Genomic DNA, 20,461 nt, shown 5'->3' with positions numbered 1-20,461 from the left:
GTGATGGTCATTGAAAATATATTCTTTAATAAATCCACGCCTGTGATGGTCATTGAAAAAATATTCTTTAATAAATCCACGCCTGTGATGGTCATTGAAAAAATATTCTTTAATAAATCCACGCCTGTGATGGTCATTGAAAAAATATTCTTTAATAAATCCACGCCTTTTATAGTCGTTGAAAAATCTTCTTTAATAAATCCATTCTTTAATAATTCTCAAATATTTCTTTCTTCGCTACTTCACATTTCGCAAATGAGAACGATATAGATAGACGAAAAAATTGAACCAAAAAACTGGATTATGATGATTTACGTAAATATTTACCTTACCAAGACCATACATGCACCCACACACACACATACACACATAATCTACAGCATAGCAATTCATACTTACATTCTTTCCGGCTATCTGAACAACATCCAGTTTATCCTTTAATGAACATTGTATCGGCTGTATTAGCATCGAAATGGCCGAAAGTGTTGCCTCCTGCAAACGATTGAATTCATCAAAACAGCCCCAGGCACCGCATCGAGCTAAACCGGTTAAAATCAAAGCCATTGATTCCGTGTCGACGTTCTGTTTTCAGGATTTTTTGTTTTGTCAGTCGAAGAAAGTCGAAATGGTAGAGATAGAGAGAGAGAGGGAAGAAAAAAGGAAACAAGATAAATTAACAATAGTCAACATAGCATCAGGCAATGGCTAAATGAAAGCAATTTCAAATTTTGTGAAATGTTACTCGATGCAAATTGTTGCAATGTCAACATTTTCGTTTTTTTGGAAGGAGGGAAGAAAGTAGGACAATAACACAGCAGCAACAAGGAAAAAATGAACATGACTAAAAGGAGATGAGTAGAATGTGGAGGAATGTGTACAGTACGGGAAAGTTTGGATTGTGATATTGTTGACATGAGGAAGGTAAAGATATGGCTTAAGACATGAGTAAGGTATTTGAGGTTTTATATTGACATTTTCATATGCAATACACTAATGTGTCTAGAAGAGATTTTAGATTTGTTGTGGAATGAAAGTGGCATGGTCATATGGGATCTAGGCATGTATTAGGAGGGCTTACATTCATTAGCGCCCACTTGTTAATTGTATATATATATACAAGTCGGACTGAAGTCGGACTGGTCCGACTATATGATACCCTTCACCACTTTGGTGATACGTTGTTCAAAACTTCGTGTCAATCGAACAAACATTAGAAGTTTGGTGTACCATTTACATAAAATCGGACGAAAAAATATATGGAAGCTATGGAAACTTAACACACATCATTCTAGACCTAATTCAGTGTGCTATGCGAAATTTCTTGCAAATCGAAAGATATATAGAGGCTGTGTTGCAGCACTATCTTAAAATCGGACGAAACTATGTATGGGAGCTATATCTAAATCTGAACCGATTTTCACGAAACTTAGCACACATAATTCCAGACTTAATTCAATATGCTATGCCAAAATTCGTGTAAATCGAAAGGTATATAGGGGCTTTGGTGCACCATTTACATAAAATCGGAAGAAAATATATATGGGAGCTATATCTAAATCTGAACCGATTTCACTGAAACTTAACACACATAATTCTGGACTTAATTCAGTACGCTATGCCAAATTTCGTCCAAATCGAAAGATATACAGGGACTTTAGTACACCATTTACATTAAATCGGACGAAAATATATATGGGAGTTATATCTAAATCGGAACCGATTTTCCCGAAATTCACCACTTATCATTCTAGACTCAATTCAGTACGCTATGCCAAATTCCGTGCAAATCGAAAGATATATAGGAAGTTTGGTGCACAATTACCTAAAATTGGACGAAAATATATATGAGAGCTATATCTAAATCTGAACCGATTTTAATGAAACTTAGGGCACATCTCTCTAGACATAATTCAATACGCATTGCCAAATTTCGTGCAAATCGAAGGATATAAAGGGACTTTGGTGCACCATTTACATAAAATCGGACTAAAATATATATGGGAGCTATATCTAAATATGAACCGATTTTCACGAATCTTAACAATCATCGTTCTAGACTTAATTCAGTACGCTATACCGAATTTCGTTCAAATCGAAGGATATATAGGGACTTTAGTGCACTATTTTCCAAAAATCGGACGAAAATAATATATAGGAGCTATATCTAAATTTGAACCCATTCTCACGGAACTTAACACACATCATTCTAGACTTAATTCAGTACGCTATGCCAAATTTCGTGCAAATCGAAGGATATGCAGGGACTTTGGTGCACCATTTACATTACATCGGACGAAAATATATATGGGAAGCATTTAAATCTGAACCGATTTTCCCGAAACTTACCACTCATCATTCAAATCGAAGGATATAAAGGGACTTAGGTGCACTAAATCTGAACCGATTTCAACAAAAATTTGCATACATCAACCTGGATCTATGTAAGTCAGTGCTCTGAGCAAAATTTTCTCTCATTATGACCAATATTGGGAGTTTGGTGCACCATTAACCTGAAATCGGACGAAACTATATATGGAAGCTATATCTAAATCTGAACCAATATTCTTGTCCTTGGGCCATATAAATGAACTGTGCCAAATTTCATCCAAATCTGATTATAAATGCGACCTGTACTTTATTTACAATTTGACATCCACATGTTTAAATCGACTCAGAAAATGATTCTATGCTTATTCTCAAAAAGAACCATGGATCTATCTCCATTCCTTTTGCCTATTACAAACATATGCACAAAGCCATAATACCCTGTACCAGAGTGTGTTGAAGGGTACACCTTTTAGGTGTAGTCCCCACCTAAAAGGGGGTGAATATTATTAATTTTTGGTAGGGAAATTTGTTACCATATACGACTACAAAAATCCCAATTACATTGAATTCGGTTGAAAAACGTGCTCAAGAATCTCAAAATACCAAAAATTGGGGGGTACCCCTATGTGGGGGGCTACCAGAAAAAAGTTGACCTATATTTATAATTTCAAGTGGAGATATTTGCCTACCCAATAAGAACGGAAAGTACTAAATTACAGCCAATTCGGTCGAAAAATACGATCAGAACCCCCAAAATACCGAAAATTTGGGGGTAACGTTATATGGGGACTACCAGAAAAAGTGGACCTATATTTATAATTTTTAGTGCAATAATTTGGTACCCAATAAGAATCCAATGTACCAAATTTCAGCGAATTCAGTTATAAAACGCGCCCAAGAACCCCAAAAATACAGAATATTGGGGCTATCCGAAAATAATGGACCTATATTTATAATTTTTAGTGGGAGATTTGCTATCTAATAAAAACTCAAAGTTCCAAATGTCAGCGAATTTTGTTGAAAACGCGCTCAAGATCCTCAAAATAGCCAAAATTGGGGGTACCCTTATATGGAAGCTATGCTCAAACGTGGGCCGATATAGCCCATCTTCGAACTTGACCAGCCTGCATACAAAAGACGACTCTATAAAAAATTTTGGCGATCTATCTCAATTTGTTTTGCCACTAGAGTGATTACAACAGACAGACGGACATGCTTAACATGCTTGTCATAGAATTTTCCGCTGATCAGGAATATATATATACTTTATAGGGTCGGAAATGATTATTAAATGATTACAAACGGAAAAACAAAATTAATATATCCTCCATACTATGGTGGATGGTATACAAAGGTATTTATGACATGAATTCGATATCCAAAATATCTGAAAATCTAACGGGACTTCTATGTGGAGCTATAATGTGGTAGTAAATTTCTGCCTCAAAACCAATACCAAACTACAGACACTCAGGTCGGTAATTGACCTCTGTCCTTGATGAAAACCGGTGCAGACACTCAGGTCGGTAATGAAAACCGGCACCATTAATTTGGAGCTATACTAAAACGTGAACCGTTTAATATTTTCTAAAAATAAAATAAAAATCGTAAGTTTCGAAAATCAAAATTTTCAACATTTCCAATCCATCCTAATTAATAACTCTCTCATCTAATGCCTTTCAACTGCTAATAACTTTATTCTGTTTGTCTTCTATGTACACTCACGTATGTACTTTTGTATATATATGCAAATGTACTTACCTCATCACAGTTAAATACTAGCACCAATCTACCCAACATAGCACCCAATGCTTTGACACACTCCGTTTTGCCGGTACCAGCTGGACCAAAGGGATTACCACCCAGGCCCATATGCATGGCTTGTGTTAGGATGAGATAACATTTGTGTGTTAAACGTGTACTGACCAACTTATTGGGATTACCCAAAAATTCATATGAATACTCGAATTCTGCATAGACCATACGGACAATAACCGTGGCATTACCGCCGCTGCTGTGGTTGTTGCTGTTACTGTTTTGGGATGCAATCAAATCAGGTGCTGATTTACCACCACGACCACTACCACTGCCTAACTGCTGTTGCATCTGTCCACTGCCGCTGTCACTTAAATAAAATTTAAGCTGTGCCAACCAATGCCAATCGTTCAGATGCATTGTGTTGTTGTCGATCAGCTCCTCGACAATTGTCACATAATGGACCAAATCGAAGAGCAGCGAACGTAATTTTATTTGCAACAGCGTGTCAGACGTCTGATGTTTCCACAGCGAATATTTGCCAATTTCCGCATTCAGCGATTGTCGAAGTTTTTGCAGTGCCATTGTTTGGATAGCCTTTTCACATTGACGCGTGAAGTGAATGGCACGCGTTGTCGATAAAACTTGAGCAACATAATTTTGTAGGATGTTCTCATTAAAACCATCCGCTGGATATGAACTGCAACATTGGACAATTTGTTCGCGTAGTGTCTGTTGTATTGTGGTCACCAGGGAATTTAACCAGTTCTAACGAGGGGAGGAGGGGTTTGAATTTTTTTTGAAAAAAAAAAAATATATATATATATATTATTAGGATTAGTGAATTTGGCAAATCAATTGAAATACTTACTTCGATGGGTCCCTTCATTTCAATGGGTGTGCGTAGTTTTAAAATATCTCCTTCAGCACTTTTCAACGATTCAATGGTATAGAGAATGCGTTGATCATCCAAGCTATGGCCTTGTACTATACCCAGCTGATGGCAACCGGGGAATAGTTTTTTAATATGCTTCTGTATTACTTCAGGATCTTTGGAGGCCTGTCCCAATATTTCTAGCAGATCATCATCGCCCAAGAAGTAGAAACGGGGAAAGGAATTACGTTTGTCCTGTGGAAACAAGTTAAATACATTAATGGAAGTTTTATTATTAATTCTCAATGAAGTAATAAATGTCGAGGGTGGTCGACTAGGTGGCACTCTACACAAGTTTATGGATTTGTCAGTGCTCGAAATATTAGTCGGATACCCCATTTTAGATGTTTTCATAGTCCTAAGACAAGTGGCCGTATTTCAGCATTCTCTGTTAATGGTGGTTACAAAAAGCTTCTTGTCAGAAAAAAATTGAATATAAGCCCCTGTTTTGATATAGCTCTCACATAAATCACCCAACACCTTTCAGGTATTTTTATGGCTCTAGGTTAATTGTCTAAGAGATATGGCTATAAGTAGGCATTTTGTGTTTTGATAAAATACCTCTTGGAATACAATTTCATATAGGTCCATGCTGTGATATATCTCATATAAAGTTTCGGAACTATGGTAAGTATTTTTATGGTCCTGGGCACATTTTCAGTACTTGGTCGGATACAGGATCGAAACAATCTTCAGACCCTGGTGTTGCTCGGTTTGTTATAGCATCCATTATTGGTCAATACCGGTGAGATACAGCGAATGCTGTATTCCTGTACCGGAATTATACACAGTACAGGAATACAGTGGTTTGAGACCTGTATTCTGTTCTAAGTAAAGACCCAAGGGACATACCTTTGGCCGATCCGGTAAATGGGGTTGTACACAAAGTATAAAGGGAGATTGCCTGGTTTTCCAGGTCTGACAAATTGCGTAACTTGGCATTCATTGGGATGAGACCAACTCATATTTATCATATCCATGAAGAGATAACCCGATTTCATACCATCTGAACTCCGCACTTTTCTTAACCCACTTCGAAAGAGAGGGGTTTGTTATAACATCCATTATTGGTCAATACGGTGAGATGCAGCGAATTCTGAGAATGGTTACATTCCCGGTATAGGAGTACAGAGGTTTAATGACCGCCGGTATTCTGTTCTAAGTAAAGAGCCGAGGGACATACCGTTGGCCGATCCGGTAAATGAGGTTGTACGATTTCATACCATCTGAATGAAATCGGGATTTGAAGCAACTATATGAAGATTACCTAACCAAAGTCTTCAATTTGTTGTTAACCACGCGAAGTCAGGAAAATTATAGCTAGTTGTTAAGCTATTTAAGCCAAGACAAGTCCGATTACAATTTTTCCCCTAGTAGATATGACTCTTGGGGTATTGTCACTCCCAAAAATAAAAAATGCTACACATGGATACTGAAAGCAGCACAGTACAACAAGATTTCCGCGGATATAAAAGAAGTACTCAACTAGAAAAGGTCGTATGAAAAAATAGCTATGATGACGCTTGAAGGAACTTTCTGAAGCCAAGTTTGAAGCGGATACCTAGGAAAGATCTTCGTACGTGACATTTAAAAAGTAAGAAGTCAAAAACCTTTGGAGTATTACGGTTCGACCGCCTACAGCTACATGGAATAAGACACTTGACATCAAGACTTGGGGAGCTGATACGGAAACCTTGTAATTATAAGTGATAGGACGTTCAGAGAAAAATTCAATATTGCCCTGGCGCCCTGAGGACTCCAATATACCACATACATAAAAAAGAGTATTATATATAGCCATAGACCAAAATGGTTTTGAGTACGAATTGATGACACGGTGGATAATATCAGTCCGGCATGTGGAAATGATCCAAATGGCGCTCTATAACTCTTCAACTGACCGGTAGAACCCACTCCATCTTCACTTTGAGAACAACAGGTAAAGGTCGCTATATTTTTGAACGTAGAGTTCGAAGCAGAACAAGATTACAAGAAAAATCACAACAGTATAAGCTATAACAGTAACCAGACAGATAAGTCCAAAAGCACAAAAGAGAGCCTCTAGATCAACATCCCCATCAAACAGGATTGAATTGTATTCACAATGATGCAGTTGTTTGAAGCAGTTCAAGAATACAGGATGAATACTATCCATGGAATACAACGCCTCCAAAGCAGAATTGCGTTTGACACCACTGAGGTCAATTGTGCGCGAATTGTTGTTCTGGTTCGTACCAGAAGTAATGGTGGGTAAGAAAGCCTCTACCATCAACATTTTACGTTTCATACGTTTCACCATAAGGTGGAGTGTAAATCGAATTTGTCATTCCGTTTGCAACACATCGAAGTATTTGGCGGATACCCCATAAAGCAGGGCGTACGCAGGATGGCGGCCAGGGCCCTTATTTTTTCCTCGAAAATGTCAATAAAATCGGAGAAGTAATCGAAGTGGACCGGCATGTTAGCGACCATCGACCATAAATCAGTTTTAAACCATTTACACAAAACTGGATTCAAAAAGAAGCTCGATGTTTGGGATGTATCGAATTTCCATCTTCTGAGCAGGACTTCTATGAGAGAGGCATTATGAAGTCGGACATTCTGAAGCATGTTAAATAAAGTCCTATAGCTTATATAAAAATAATTGATTTCTTTTTCCCCAATGGGACCTATATTTAAATCTGAACCGATTTTTTCCCAATCCTAGAGTCAAATAAACGAGCTGTTCCAAATGTCATCCAATTCGGGTCAGAAATGTGACCTGCTTTTTCATTTCCTTTTGCATGTTACAAACATATGCATAAATACATAATACCCTGTACCACAGTGGTGTGAAGGGTATCAAAATCATTTCCACTTACCATTATATAGGACATCAAGTTATTCTGGCAGCGGGTCAATTGAGTTTCTAGCGATTTTACAATTGTTGTTATATTATTTATTTTTATCAGGGAAACAACCCGAGGATCCATTTGTATTTCACGCATAATATAACGGAAATCCTTGTCGATGCGTTTGAACAGAGCCTCTTCATTCTTCAAGGTACCAGCTTCAAAAACGGGTTCCAAATATACCCATCTATATAAAAAAGGAAAATCCTTTCAAATGAGAATATTCCAATAGGGAACATTTATATCTTACCTCCTTTGTGATTGATTTAAACTTGTCAAAATTCCATCTAAAGTATTAAGACGGCTTTCCCATAGCTCTGCCTGATCCGAGAATGCTTCAAAGGCGGCTGAGTTTTTGGCCGATTGTAGTAACGACTGATTATCGCCGATTTTGTTGAGTACCTCTTGATAATCTTTGATGAGAGTTATGGGTTGCCCGGATGAATCATTTTGATTTATTAGCTTCAGCTGGGCAGTTACCGACCATTGATCAATTTCGGTAAGGGCCTGTCGCACCACCTGTTCCGAAGAGGCTTGCCTTACAATTTGACTTATTTCCTGAGAATGTCGTTGCAGCAATGTTTGATTTTCTAGGAGGTTCTTTAGGGTAAATGTATGTAGATTTTTTATATCATCTCGTTTGAGTAGGGAAAATATACGAGCCCAATGCCTTTCGGTAAGAGAATCCGATTGCAATTGTTGTAGCAGAGGCAATAGGGTTTGCAGTTTTTCTACACTGCTGCGAATTCGTTTGGAGGGTAAATCAATAGAGGCATGTACCGAACCTTCCCATTTCGATATGAATTCATTGAGCACATATGGTCGCCTACGATATATGGCCCATTCTTCATCCATAATTGAATTCAATTCCTTCAAATAATCATCATAGACAATCCATTCCTTAGATTGTTCATTAATTGTTTCGTTAATCTCCTCGAAAGGCTTAAGGAAATCTTCAGGGAAAATCATATTGAATTTTCCACATTCTTCCAGAAGTTGATCCTTTTTCTTCAAAATTTCCTGCCAATGTTCCTGGCGTTCTTTGAATATTTCCAAAGTGGCATCTTCATTGGCTTGCAATTCCGCCAAGGTGGATTCCCATCGTAGGACAAATTTTTCAGCTTCATTGCGAAGATTTTGTATCTGAGTTTGGGCCTGTTCTTTGATCATGTCGACTTGTCGTTGTAAGATAACAGCATGATTCTCGAGCAGAGGCTGCAACTTTTCCCATTGAGATAGAATACCGGCCAGGGAGCTAACCCGCTCCTTACACCAACCAGCCAGACAAGTATCCTTTGCCTTGACCATTTCCAATGTTTCCGTAACTTTTGGTAATTCCGTCATTATTTTTTCATATTTCATACCCGATTCGGTAATCGATGATTCATCCATGGGTATGTTTTCAAGAAATTGTATAGCATTCTGTAGGAAATCTTGTATAACGGTAATATCATTGAGTATGGATGTGCGCAGGCTATTCGACAAGGCCTCCCAATAACGGCGGCTAATTTGTTCAATATCCGATCTCAGGGGTAAAATGTCGATGACAATGCAGTCAATTGATTCTTCATTGCTGGAAATAAAAAAAATAAATAAATATACTGAACTTTGTTTCTATACTACTTTTTTTAAATATTTATCTTACCTCTGAATTTTAGCGATTTTTTGACTAAAACTTTTACATTTCTTAAAATTCCTTTCCCAATCCTCGGCGGTTTGACAATGAATGCCACACAACTCCTCAATGTCGACACATCCAAGCGCAACCCATGGTAACCATATTTTCTTGAATTTCCCCAATTTTTCGAAAAGTTCTTCAGCTTTTTCGTATAGTGGACCAAAGTAGTGGCGATTATTTTCTACCATTGTCTTGAATAATTCTGGACCTTTTTCCGATAAGCCTCGAAAACCACAGGGTCGTTCAACAAATCGCCTTAACTGGGTGTAATAACGTTCACGGATCTCTTCTTCAGCTGGCATGAAACACAGCTGGCGTTGTCTGAAAGAAAAAATGGAAATTGTTATTTGAAAATAGTGAACAAATCCGATAGTCCTTGAAAAAATCTTCTTTAACAAATCCACCCCTGTGTTGGTCCTTGAAAAAATCTTCTTTAACACATCCACGCATGTGTTGGTCCTTGAAAAAATCTTCTTTAAAAAATCCACGCCTGTGTTGGTCCTTGAAAAAATCTTCTTTAACAAATCCACCCCTGTGTTGGTCCTTGAAAAAATCTTCTTTAACAAATCCACGCCTGTGTTGGTCCTTGAAAAAATCTTCTTTAACAAATCCACGCCTGTGTTGGTCCTTGCAAAAATCTTCTTTAACAAATCCACGTCTGTGTTGGTCCTTGAAAAAATCTTCTTTAACAAATCCACGCCTGTGTTGGTCCTTGAAAAAATCTTCTTTAACAAATCCAAGCCTGTGTTGGTCCTTGAAAAAATATTGTTTAACAAATCCAAGCCTGTGTTGGTGTTGGTCCTTGAAAAAATATTCTTTAACAAATGTACGCCTGTGTTGGTCCTTGAAAAAATCGTCTTTCATAAATCCACGCCTCTTATAGTCCTTGAAAAAATCGTCTTTCATAAATCCACGCCTCTTATAGTCCTTGAAAAATTATCCTTTCATAAATCCACGCCTCTTATAGTCCTTGAAAAATTATCCTTTCATAAATCCACGCCTCTTATAGTCCTTGAAAAATTATCCTTTCATAAATCCACGCCTCTTATAGTCCTTGAAAAATAATCTTTAAAGGATCCGCGCCTCTTATAGTCCTTGAAAAATTATCCTTTCATAAATCCACGCCTCTTATAGTCCTTGAAAAATTATCCTTTCATAAATCCACGCCTCTTATAATCCTTGAAAAATTATCCTTTCATAAATCCACGCCTCTTATAATCCTTGAAAAATTATCCTTTCATAAATTCACGCCTCTTATAATCCTTGAAAAATTATCCTTTCATAAATTCACGCCTCTTATAGTCCTTGAAAAATTATCCTTTCATAAATCCACGCCTCTTATAGTCCTTGAAAAATTATCCTTTCATAAATCCACGCCTCTTATAGTCCTTGAAAAATTATCCTTTCATAAATCCACGCCTCTTATAGTCCTTGAAAAATTATCCTTTCATAAATCCACGCCTCTTATAATCCTTGAAAAATTATCCTTTCATAAATCCACGCCTCTTATAATCCTTGAAAAATTATCCTTTCATAAATTCACGCCTCTTATAATCCTTGAAAAATTATCCTTTCATAAATTCACGCCTCTTATAGTCCTTGAAAAAATATTCTTTAATAAATCCACGCCTCTTATAGTCGACCCTGGTAAAATGTTCTTTAATAAATCCACGCCTCTTATAGTCGACCCTGGTAAAATGTTCTTTAATAAATCCACGCCTCTTATAGTCCTTGAAAAATTATCCTTTCATAAATCCACGCCTCTTATAGTCCTTGAAAAAGTAGTCTTTAACAAATCCACGTCTCTCATAGTTCTTGAAAAAGTATCCTTTAACAAATTCACGCCTCTCATAGTCCTTAAAAAATATCCTTTAACAAATTCACGCCTCTCATAGTCCTTGAAAAAATATCCTTTAACAAATTCACGCCTCTCATAGTCCTTGAAAAAATATCCTTTAATAAATCCACGTCTCTCATAGTCCTTGAAAAATATCCTTTAATAAATCCCCGCCTCAGTTGGCCCTTGAACAATATTCTTTAATAAATCCACGCCTCTCATAGTCCTTGAAAAAATCTTCTTTAATAAATCCACGCCTCTCATAGTCCTTGAAAAAATCTTCTTTAATAAATCCACGCCTCTCATAGTCCTTGAAAAAATATTTTTAAATAAATCCACGCCTCTTATAGTCCTTGAAAAAATCTTCTTTTATAAATACACGCCTCTTAAAGTCCTTGAAAAAATCTTCTTTAATATATCCACGCCTCTTATAGTCCTTGAAAAGATCTTATTTAATAAATCCACGCTTCTTATAGTCGTTGAAAAAATATTCTTTAATAAATCCACGCCTCTTATAGTCGTTGAAAAAATATTCTTTAATAAATCCACGCCTCTTATAGTCGTTGAAAAATTATTTGTTTTAAAATTCCCGCCTCTTATAGTCCTTGAAAAAATATTTTTGAATAAATCCACGTCTCCTTTAGTGCACGCATATGTGGGTCATTAAAAAAATATTCTTTAAGAAATCCACGCTTATTTTGGTCTTCAATAGTATTTTTCTAAAAATTCCGATCATTGAAACTCACCTGAATGCAATTTTGATATGAATATCCGGTAATTTATTATTCATATCGACCAGACCAATAATATATTGATATTCCAGCACCTTATATAGCTGATGATCCCAATGCAACTTAAACGCATCCAAATTGGTAAAACATTGCCGCTCTAAATGGGCCACCAACTCACGCAAATGGCGCATTTCATCTTTCCAAATTTGACTTTGCGTAAACAGATCAGTGTTCATTAGTTTCGCCACCGTACGCTTAGCCTGCTCATGATATCCCACTAAGAGTGTATTATCGGTGGATAACTTTGAAACGGCCGCTTGCAACATGTTGACATAACGCAACACAGACTCCTCATCATTCCATGCCACCGTTTCGCTGTGTACCAATTTCGAAAGTTCCATTGCATTTTTCAACATTATTGGCCTCTGACAGGGTATCATTCGATCACCAATTGTATTATGGAATGTGGCGATTTGTTGCAGGCGCCGTGCATAGCACATATATTTGGCAGCATGTGTTGCAGCTGTTCTCAGTTCGGCTGGGACATTATAACCCATATTTTCGAATTCTCGTACATCCTGACAGAATGTCACCAATTTCGGATTGAATGTAACGCGCATCAATTGACGTCCCTCTTTTTCGAATTTCACAACCGGTTGATCGTCACGTAATCTGTGGAGAGAAAGGGGTTTAGGGAGTAATTTAAATTTATAAATGAAGGTTACCTCAGATCACCGGATTTCACAGCTGTTGTATGCTGACCACACCATATTTCAAAATTTGTTCGCAGCAATGATTCCGTTTCCTCTTTTATTTCCTGTACAGCTTTATTGATTTTTTCAAAGCCCTCACGTCCTGATATGAGATGGCTAACCTTTTCAATTTCTTGGATCTGAAAAAGATACATAAAAACATAAATTTCGTGGACGATCCAACCATTAATAATTTTTTTATAGGAAAAATCAACCCTCAGCTACTAAGGATTTTATTCCAATAGGAACAAAATGATCCTCAGCCCTATATGATCTTCAATTAGTGAGGAATTTTTTCCTATAGGAAAAAATTCATCCTAAACTAGTGAGGATTTTTTCCTTTAGGAAAAAATTGATCCTCAACTAGCGAGGATTTTTTTCCTATAGGAAATAATTGATCCTCAACTTGTGAAGATTTTTTTCCTATAGGAAAAAATTGATCCTCAAATAGTGAGGATTTTTTTCCTATAGGAAAAAATTGATCCTCAACTAGTGAGGATTTTTTTCCTATAGAAAAAAATTGATCCTCAACTAGTGAGGACTTTTTTTCCTATAGGAAAAAATTGATCCTCATCTAGTGAGGACTTTTTTTCCTATAGGAAAAATGTGATCCTCAGATAGTGAGGACAACTTTCCTATAGGAAAAAGTTGATCCTCAGCTAGTGAGGATCAACTTTTGCTATAGGAAAAAATTGATCCTAAGCTAGTGAAAGAATTGATCTTCAGCTACTGAGGATGTTTTCCTATTGGAAAAAATTGACACTTAGCTACTTTGGTATTTTTCCTATTGAAAAAAATTGTTTCTCCATCATCGAGGATTTATTCCTATAGAAACAATTGATCATTTGCAACTGAGGATTTTTCCTATAAGAAAAAACTATCATCAGCCAATGAAGATTTTTTTCCTATAGGAAAAAGTTGATCCTAAGTTAGTGATTATTTTTTCCTATTAGGAAAAATTAATCCTCAGCTAGTGAGGATTTTTTTTCCTATAGGAAAAAAGTTGATGCTCAACTAGTGAGGATTTTTTCCCATAGGAAAAAGTTGATCCTCAGGCATTGAGGATTTTTTCCTATAGGATAAAGTTGATCCTCAGCTAGTGAGGATTTTTTTCCTATAGGAAAAAGTTGATCCTCAGATAGTGAGGATTTTTTCCTATAGGAAAAATTTATCCTCAGTTAGTAAGAATTTTTTCGTATGGAGATTTTTTTCTTATAGGAAATAATTGAATCTCAGCTACTGAGGTTTTTTCATATAAGATTTTTTCTAATAGGAAAAAAGTAATGCTCAGCTACTGAGAATTCATCTTCTTATGATCTCTTACCTGATATTGCACGACTTTCAGCCAACGACATTCATTACAGATGACCGATAAATGTCCGGTATCTGGTTCCATATTAGTATCGGACATTGCCTTTCTCAAATCATGCAAGAGAATTTGTAGTGACTGCATAAATTGTTCCCTTTCGATGGTTAGGAGCTCCAAAACCGTCGGCCGCTGAATGAGGGTCTCATATTTTGAGAAAATAAAAATCACCTGACGTGGATTACTCAAATGGTGATGGAGTTGGGCCTTCAATGCAGCCGCGATGCGTTCATCGATTGGCTGCAGAAGTTGTTCAAAATTTTGTAATGCTTTATTCCATTTGGACTGACCCATGGCGGAGGTATCGAATATATTGAAGTCACGAAATGGCGAATCCATCAACAACAATTCTTTAATTTCATTGTCATCGAGCAGGGTAGAGATTTGCTTATAGAGATTTTTGATATTTTTTATTTCCAGCATACGTTCCTTAAATTGTTCCGGTCGTTTGGGTATGTGGGCGTCGCCCACCCATGGGTGCTTGACATAGTTTGGCCAAAATAGTCGTGTCAGTGAATCACATAGCTGCATCCAAGATTCAGCCGTATCAATACATTGACTCATTAAACTGGTCACATGGGAATTGTTCAAGGACCATATATCCTCTGCCAACAGCTGTTCCAAACAAGCTTCAATCAGGATATTACCAATAACATCCATTAAATCGGCCATACGATTTTGTGGATATTGATAGGGTAAACGCCATAGCTCATCGAAATTATTATGGGCTGCATCGAGAAATTCTTCTATTGACATGCCGCCATTGGTGTTAATGGAACTACGGGAGTTATGGAGGACAATTGATTATGATGGCATTCGTGGTCACATATTTATGTGGATATACCTGATTTGTTGATCGATATTCTCCAAAACGCTTATAAACATTTGAGCCGCTTCTCGATCTATGCGTGAGGAGTTCTTTTGATTCAGTTTTTGTTTCCAGTATTTTATTTCGTCTTTAACCGAAGTGATACCTGTGAAAATAAAAATCAGGCATGGATTAATTAAAGAATATTTTTTTCAAGGACCAACACAGGGGTGGGATATTTTGAAAAGGACTATAAGAGGCGTGGATTTATTAAAGAATATTTTGAAAAGGACTATAAGAGGCGTGGATTTATTAAAGAATATTTTGAAAAGGACTATAAGAGGCGTGGATTTATTAAAGAATATTTTGAAAAGGACTACTATTTCAGTTTATACGTCTATAAATCTAATTAATATTCTCATTATTTTTAATCACTTTTGGCTGTAAAAATCTGTAATTTTATTAAATGCTCGAACTGTATATCTCCTAGGCAACATTTTACATTCTCGAAAATTTGCTTATTCGATGTTAATACATTTATTGTCATAATGGTTATGGAGCATATCGATGCTGAACAAATGCTTGCTTCTTTACTTATACTTATGCACTCAAATATTTACACACATACATATGCATGTATGTAAATGCATCTGCTTATGGATGTATTAAAATTGTGTTTTTGCTTCAAAACAGCATTCAATGTCCAAGGACATGCAATGTTAAGTTATTCTACATCGTAGTATTCCAATGCATGTGTGTGTGCCGTACTACAAGGATAGTTCTAAACGATACTTCTGCATAGTCAAAGTAAAAATAACAAATTTGCATATCATTACATAACTTACCACTTTGAGGTAAACCCAATGTTGAACCAAGTGAAACATGTAAATTTTCCAGTAAACCACTTAACTCCGGACTATATTCGGTTTTCTGTGAAAAAGAAAGAATATTCAAAAAGTAAAACGGATCAGATCATAAAGCAAAGAGGCAAAGTTATGGGATGTGGATGGGATAGGATGGGCTTGGGGTGAGACGAAAATGATACCAATGTAACAAAAATCTCATTGCAATAATAAATGAAAAGAAAGGAAGAACTGAATGGAAGAACCAACAAAAAGAGGAAAAAACACAATTCCGGAAAAGTGTTAGAAACCACAATTGCGTAAGAAATGTCACAAATGCCTAAAATACTATCAAGTTTTCTATGGATAAAGTAAATGGTCCATGAAAAGGTGCAAGAGATGATGAGAGAAAAAATGTTTCTAAGGAAATCTGTGAGGATAATACTGTTGCTACTACAATCATATTAAATTTTAATAAATATAAAAAGGAAAAACTGAGAATTTTTCAGAATTAGGTACAAGGTAAATGGTTAGGTCAAGATGGTTAGTTGGTAGTTTATTTTAGTTTCAACTTTGGAAGTTCGTAAAGGAATAACATTAAAATTTTATTTATGGACATTTTTTTGTGGTAAATCATTACAGTTTAAATTTCCATAAATTAGGTAGAACTTTTTAGAATTAGCTGTAGCCAGTAGCTGAGGAATATTTTTATAGGAAACATACTATGATTCAGCTATTCATATAAAAAAATTTACGGAACTGAGGAATAATTTTATATAAACAAATTATTTTAATCGATTGAAAAATTATTTAGCCTATAAGAAATTCTCCAATAACTGAGCAATGCGTTGTTTTAAACAGTTATATTTTTGAAGTTCTACATCATTTGTGCTTTTTATACCCTTCACCACATTGTGGTACAGGGTATTATGTCTTTGTGCATATGTTTGTAACAGGCAAAAATAATCGAGATAGACCCATGGTTCCTTTTGAGAATATGCATAGAATCACTTTCTGAGTCGATTTATGCATGTCCGTCCGTCCGTCCGTCTGTCCATGTTAAATTGTAAACAAAGTACAGGTCGCATTTATGATCCGAATTGGGAAAAATCGGTCCAGATTTAGATATAGCTCCCATATATATTTTCGTCCGATTTTAGGTAAATGGGGTACCAAAGTCCCTAAATATCTTTCGATTTGCACGAAATTTTGTATAGCCTACTGATTTAGGCCTAGAATGATGTGTGCCAAGTTTCGTGAAAATCGCTTCAGATTTAGATATAGCTCCCATATATAGTTTCGCCCGATTTTAGGTAAATGATGCACCAAAGTCCCTGAAAATCCTTTGATTTACACGAATTTTGGCATAGCGTATTGAATTAAGTCTAGAATGACGTGTGCTAAGTTTCGTGAAAATCGGTTCAGATTTAGATATAGCTCCCATATATAGTTTCGCCCGATTTTAGATAAATAGTGTACCAAAGTCCCTATATATCATTCGATTTGCACGAAATTTGGTATAGCCTACTGAATTAGGTCTTGAATGATGTCTGTTAAGTTTCGTGAAAATCGGTTCAGATTTCGATATAGCTCCCATATATATTTTCGTCCGATTTCAGGTAAATGGTGTACCAAAGTCCCTATATATCCATCGATTTGCACGAAATTTGGCATAGCGTACTTTATTAAGTCGAGAACGATGTGTGCTAAATTTCCTGAAAATCGGTTCAGATTTAGATATAGCTCCCATATATACCTTCGCCCGATTTTAGGTAGATTGTCCAATAAAGGCCTTGGAAATCTTTTGATTTGCACGAATTTTGGCATAGCGTACTGAATTAAGTCTAGAATGATGTGTGCAAAGTTTCGTGAAAATCGGTTCAGATTTAGATATAGCTCCCATATGTATTTGCATCCGATTTTAAGTAATTGGTGATGCATCAAGTCTCTGAAAATCATTCGATTTGCACGAAATTTGTCATAGTGTACTAAATAAGGGCTAGAATGACGTGTGCTAAATTTCGTGAAAATATGTTTATATATATTTTCGTCCGATTTTATGTAATTGGTGCACCAAAGTCCCAATATATATTTCGATTTGCACGAATTTTGGTATAGGGTACTGAATTAAGTCTAAAATGATGTTGCTAAGTTGCGTGAAAAGATCCATAGCTAGGCCAATTGACACAACGTACTGATGTAATATAAATTAGTCTCTGGCAAGTTTCCCTGAAATCGATTCAGATGTAGATATATAACAAAAACGCGTCGTCTGTTAGGATACATATGTAGAATATACCCAAAGTGGTGAAGGGTATCATATAGTCGGCCCAGTCCGACTTTACTACTCTCCTTACTGGTTTAATAAAGGCGTAGATTTAAAGGTACTTCCACAAAAACCAATCATTTTAATTAAGAAAATGTTTCAAGTTATAAATATAGCTTTCCAAAGCTGTTCAGTATTACCCAGAAGTTGCCAATGCTCTTAGGATATTCGCCATTTTGAGGATTTCGGACAGGCTTTTAAACAAAATTAGCGCTACCCGAAATTATCAATATTGACCCAGGTATCGGGCTTATCTCCATATAACAGTACATCCCAATATTCAGTATGTTAATGATTTCAGAGAGTTCTTTTTTTTAACTGAATCTAATTGAATTTTTAGTATTCTACCTAAAAATCAGGGTATTTATGATCCAAAACGGATCATAAATACCCTGAAACTTTATATTTATACCCTTCACCACACTGTGGTACAGACAAAAGGAAACGAGATAGACACATGGTTCCTTTTCAGAATATGCATAGAATAACTTTCCATGTCCGTCCTTCTGGCCGTCTGTTCATTTTAAATTGTAAACAAAGTACAGATTGAATGAAATTTTACATAGGTCACTTATTTGGCCCAAGGACGAACCCTATTGAAATTGGAAAATCGGTTAAGGTTTAGATATAGCTCCCATATATATTTTCATTCGATTTGATGTAAACGGTCCCTATATATCTTTCGACTTGCTCGAAATTTGACACAGCCTAATGATCTAGGTCTAGAATGATGTGTGTTAAGTTTTCTGAAAATCGGTTCAGATTTAGATATAGCTCCCATATATATATATATATATATATATATATATATTCCTCCGATTTAATGTAAATGGTTCACCAAAGTCCCTATATATCTTTCGATTTGCACGAAATTCGGCACAGCGTAATGAATTATGCCTAGAATGATGTGTGTTAAGTTTCCTGAAAATCGGTTCAGATTTAGATATAGCTCCCATATATATATATATATATATATATTCCTCCGATTTAATGTAAATGGTTCACAAAAGTCCCTATATATCTTTCGATTTGCACGAAATTCGGCACAGCGTAATGAATTATGCCTAGAATGATGTGTGTTAAGTTTCCTGAAAATCGGTTCAGATTTATATATAGCTCCCATATATACTTTCGTCCGATTTAATGTAATTGGTATACCAAAGTCCCTATATATCTTTCGATTTGCAGGAAATTTTTCATGGGGTTCTGAATTACATCTAAAGTGATGTGTGTTAAGTTTCGAGAAAATCGGTTCAGATTTAGATATGGCTCCCATACATATTTTAGTCCGATTTTAGGTAAATTGTGCATCATAGTCCCTATATATCATTCGTTTTGTATGAAATTTGGCATAGTGTACTAAATTAGGTCTATAACGATGTGCATTAGGTTTCCTGAAAATTGGTTCAAATTTGGATAGAGCTACCATATATATATTTTCTGCCGATTTTAAGTAAATGATGCTCCATGATCTCGAAATGTGACTGATATGCACAAAACATACTGAAATTAGTATAACTTAACCTGTGACAAGTTTCGATGTAATCGGTTTAGTTGTGCACAAAACTCCTCATTTTTATCAGATATTTATGTACATAATCAACGGGTGTCCGATTGATATTTGCCTTAAGGGGACCCCCCCATTCTCGGGGTCAAAATTTTTGTTGATATAATTCGAATCTACACTGGTTAAAGAATGTCTCTACAAAATTTCAAGTGAAAATCTCAAGAACTGTTGAAGATATATCCGATTTAGTGTGTCAGCATCAAGTGACGGCTAAAGGGTTTCTCAAACTTTAAACGCGTTTTTCTCTAAACATTTTTTTGCGAATGGCGGGCACGATAACTCAAAAACTAATAATCCAATCGGTTCCAAATTTTGCATAGTTTCTCTGGGAGTGTATAGCTCTCGTATGAACTAGGATAAAGCCAATCGGTGAAGATCTTCCTTATTTTTTAATTTGGTTTTTGGTCAAAAATCGGCGATTTTCCAAAAATATTTTTTCAAAGGTCCACCATTTTGTTAATTTTAGAGCGAAGTCAATAATCCTAGTTCATTCCACCGTTGGAATTTTCGGATTCCGATGTTCCAGTGAGGAGTTATCATGCCCGCCATCAAAAATAAGGACTTTTCTTTAATTACAAAAAACAACAACAAAACAATAACAAACATTTTTTGTAAATTATTTTTCTTCTTTTTTAAATCTTCAATT

General features: G+C 35.9%; 1 protein-coding gene across 1 annotated transcript in view; it reads right to left on the bottom strand.

Annotated features, from left to right (window-relative positions):
- The window catches only part of LOC133336958 (cytoplasmic dynein 2 heavy chain 1), a gene marked incomplete at its 5' end in the record, with an annotated part of 54,862 nt that extends 38,852 nt beyond the window's left edge, over nt 1–16,010 (bottom strand). Inside the window, 12 exons of the mRNA XM_061545224.1 lie at nt 400–582; nt 4,090–4,343; nt 4,452–4,851; nt 4,955–5,212; nt 7,879–8,095; nt 8,159–9,481; nt 9,554–9,907; nt 12,170–12,826; nt 12,880–13,046; nt 14,231–15,050; nt 15,117–15,246; nt 15,926–16,010. Of these exons, the coding sequence (XP_061401208.1) occupies nt 400–582; nt 4,090–4,343; nt 4,452–4,851; nt 4,955–5,212; nt 7,879–8,095; nt 8,159–9,481; nt 9,554–9,907; nt 12,170–12,826; nt 12,880–13,046; nt 14,231–15,050; nt 15,117–15,246; nt 15,926–16,010 (4,848 nt within the window). The remainder of the gene's footprint in view (nt 1–399; nt 583–4,089; nt 4,344–4,451; nt 4,852–4,954; nt 5,213–7,878; nt 8,096–8,158; nt 9,482–9,553; nt 9,908–12,169; nt 12,827–12,879; nt 13,047–14,230; nt 15,051–15,116; nt 15,247–15,925) is intronic.
- Nucleotides 16,011–20,461: the final 4,451 nt, after the last annotated feature.

The sequence above is a fragment of the Musca vetustissima genome, unplaced genomic scaffold (genome assembly GCF_032173495.1).
Source record: "Musca vetustissima isolate MV318-11 ecotype Yass unplaced genomic scaffold, APGP_CSIRO_Mvet_v1 utg3363, whole genome shotgun sequence".
NCBI lineage: Eukaryota > Metazoa > Arthropoda > Insecta > Diptera > Muscidae > Musca > Musca vetustissima.
This window is presented reverse-complemented; position numbering and strand designations above follow the sequence as displayed.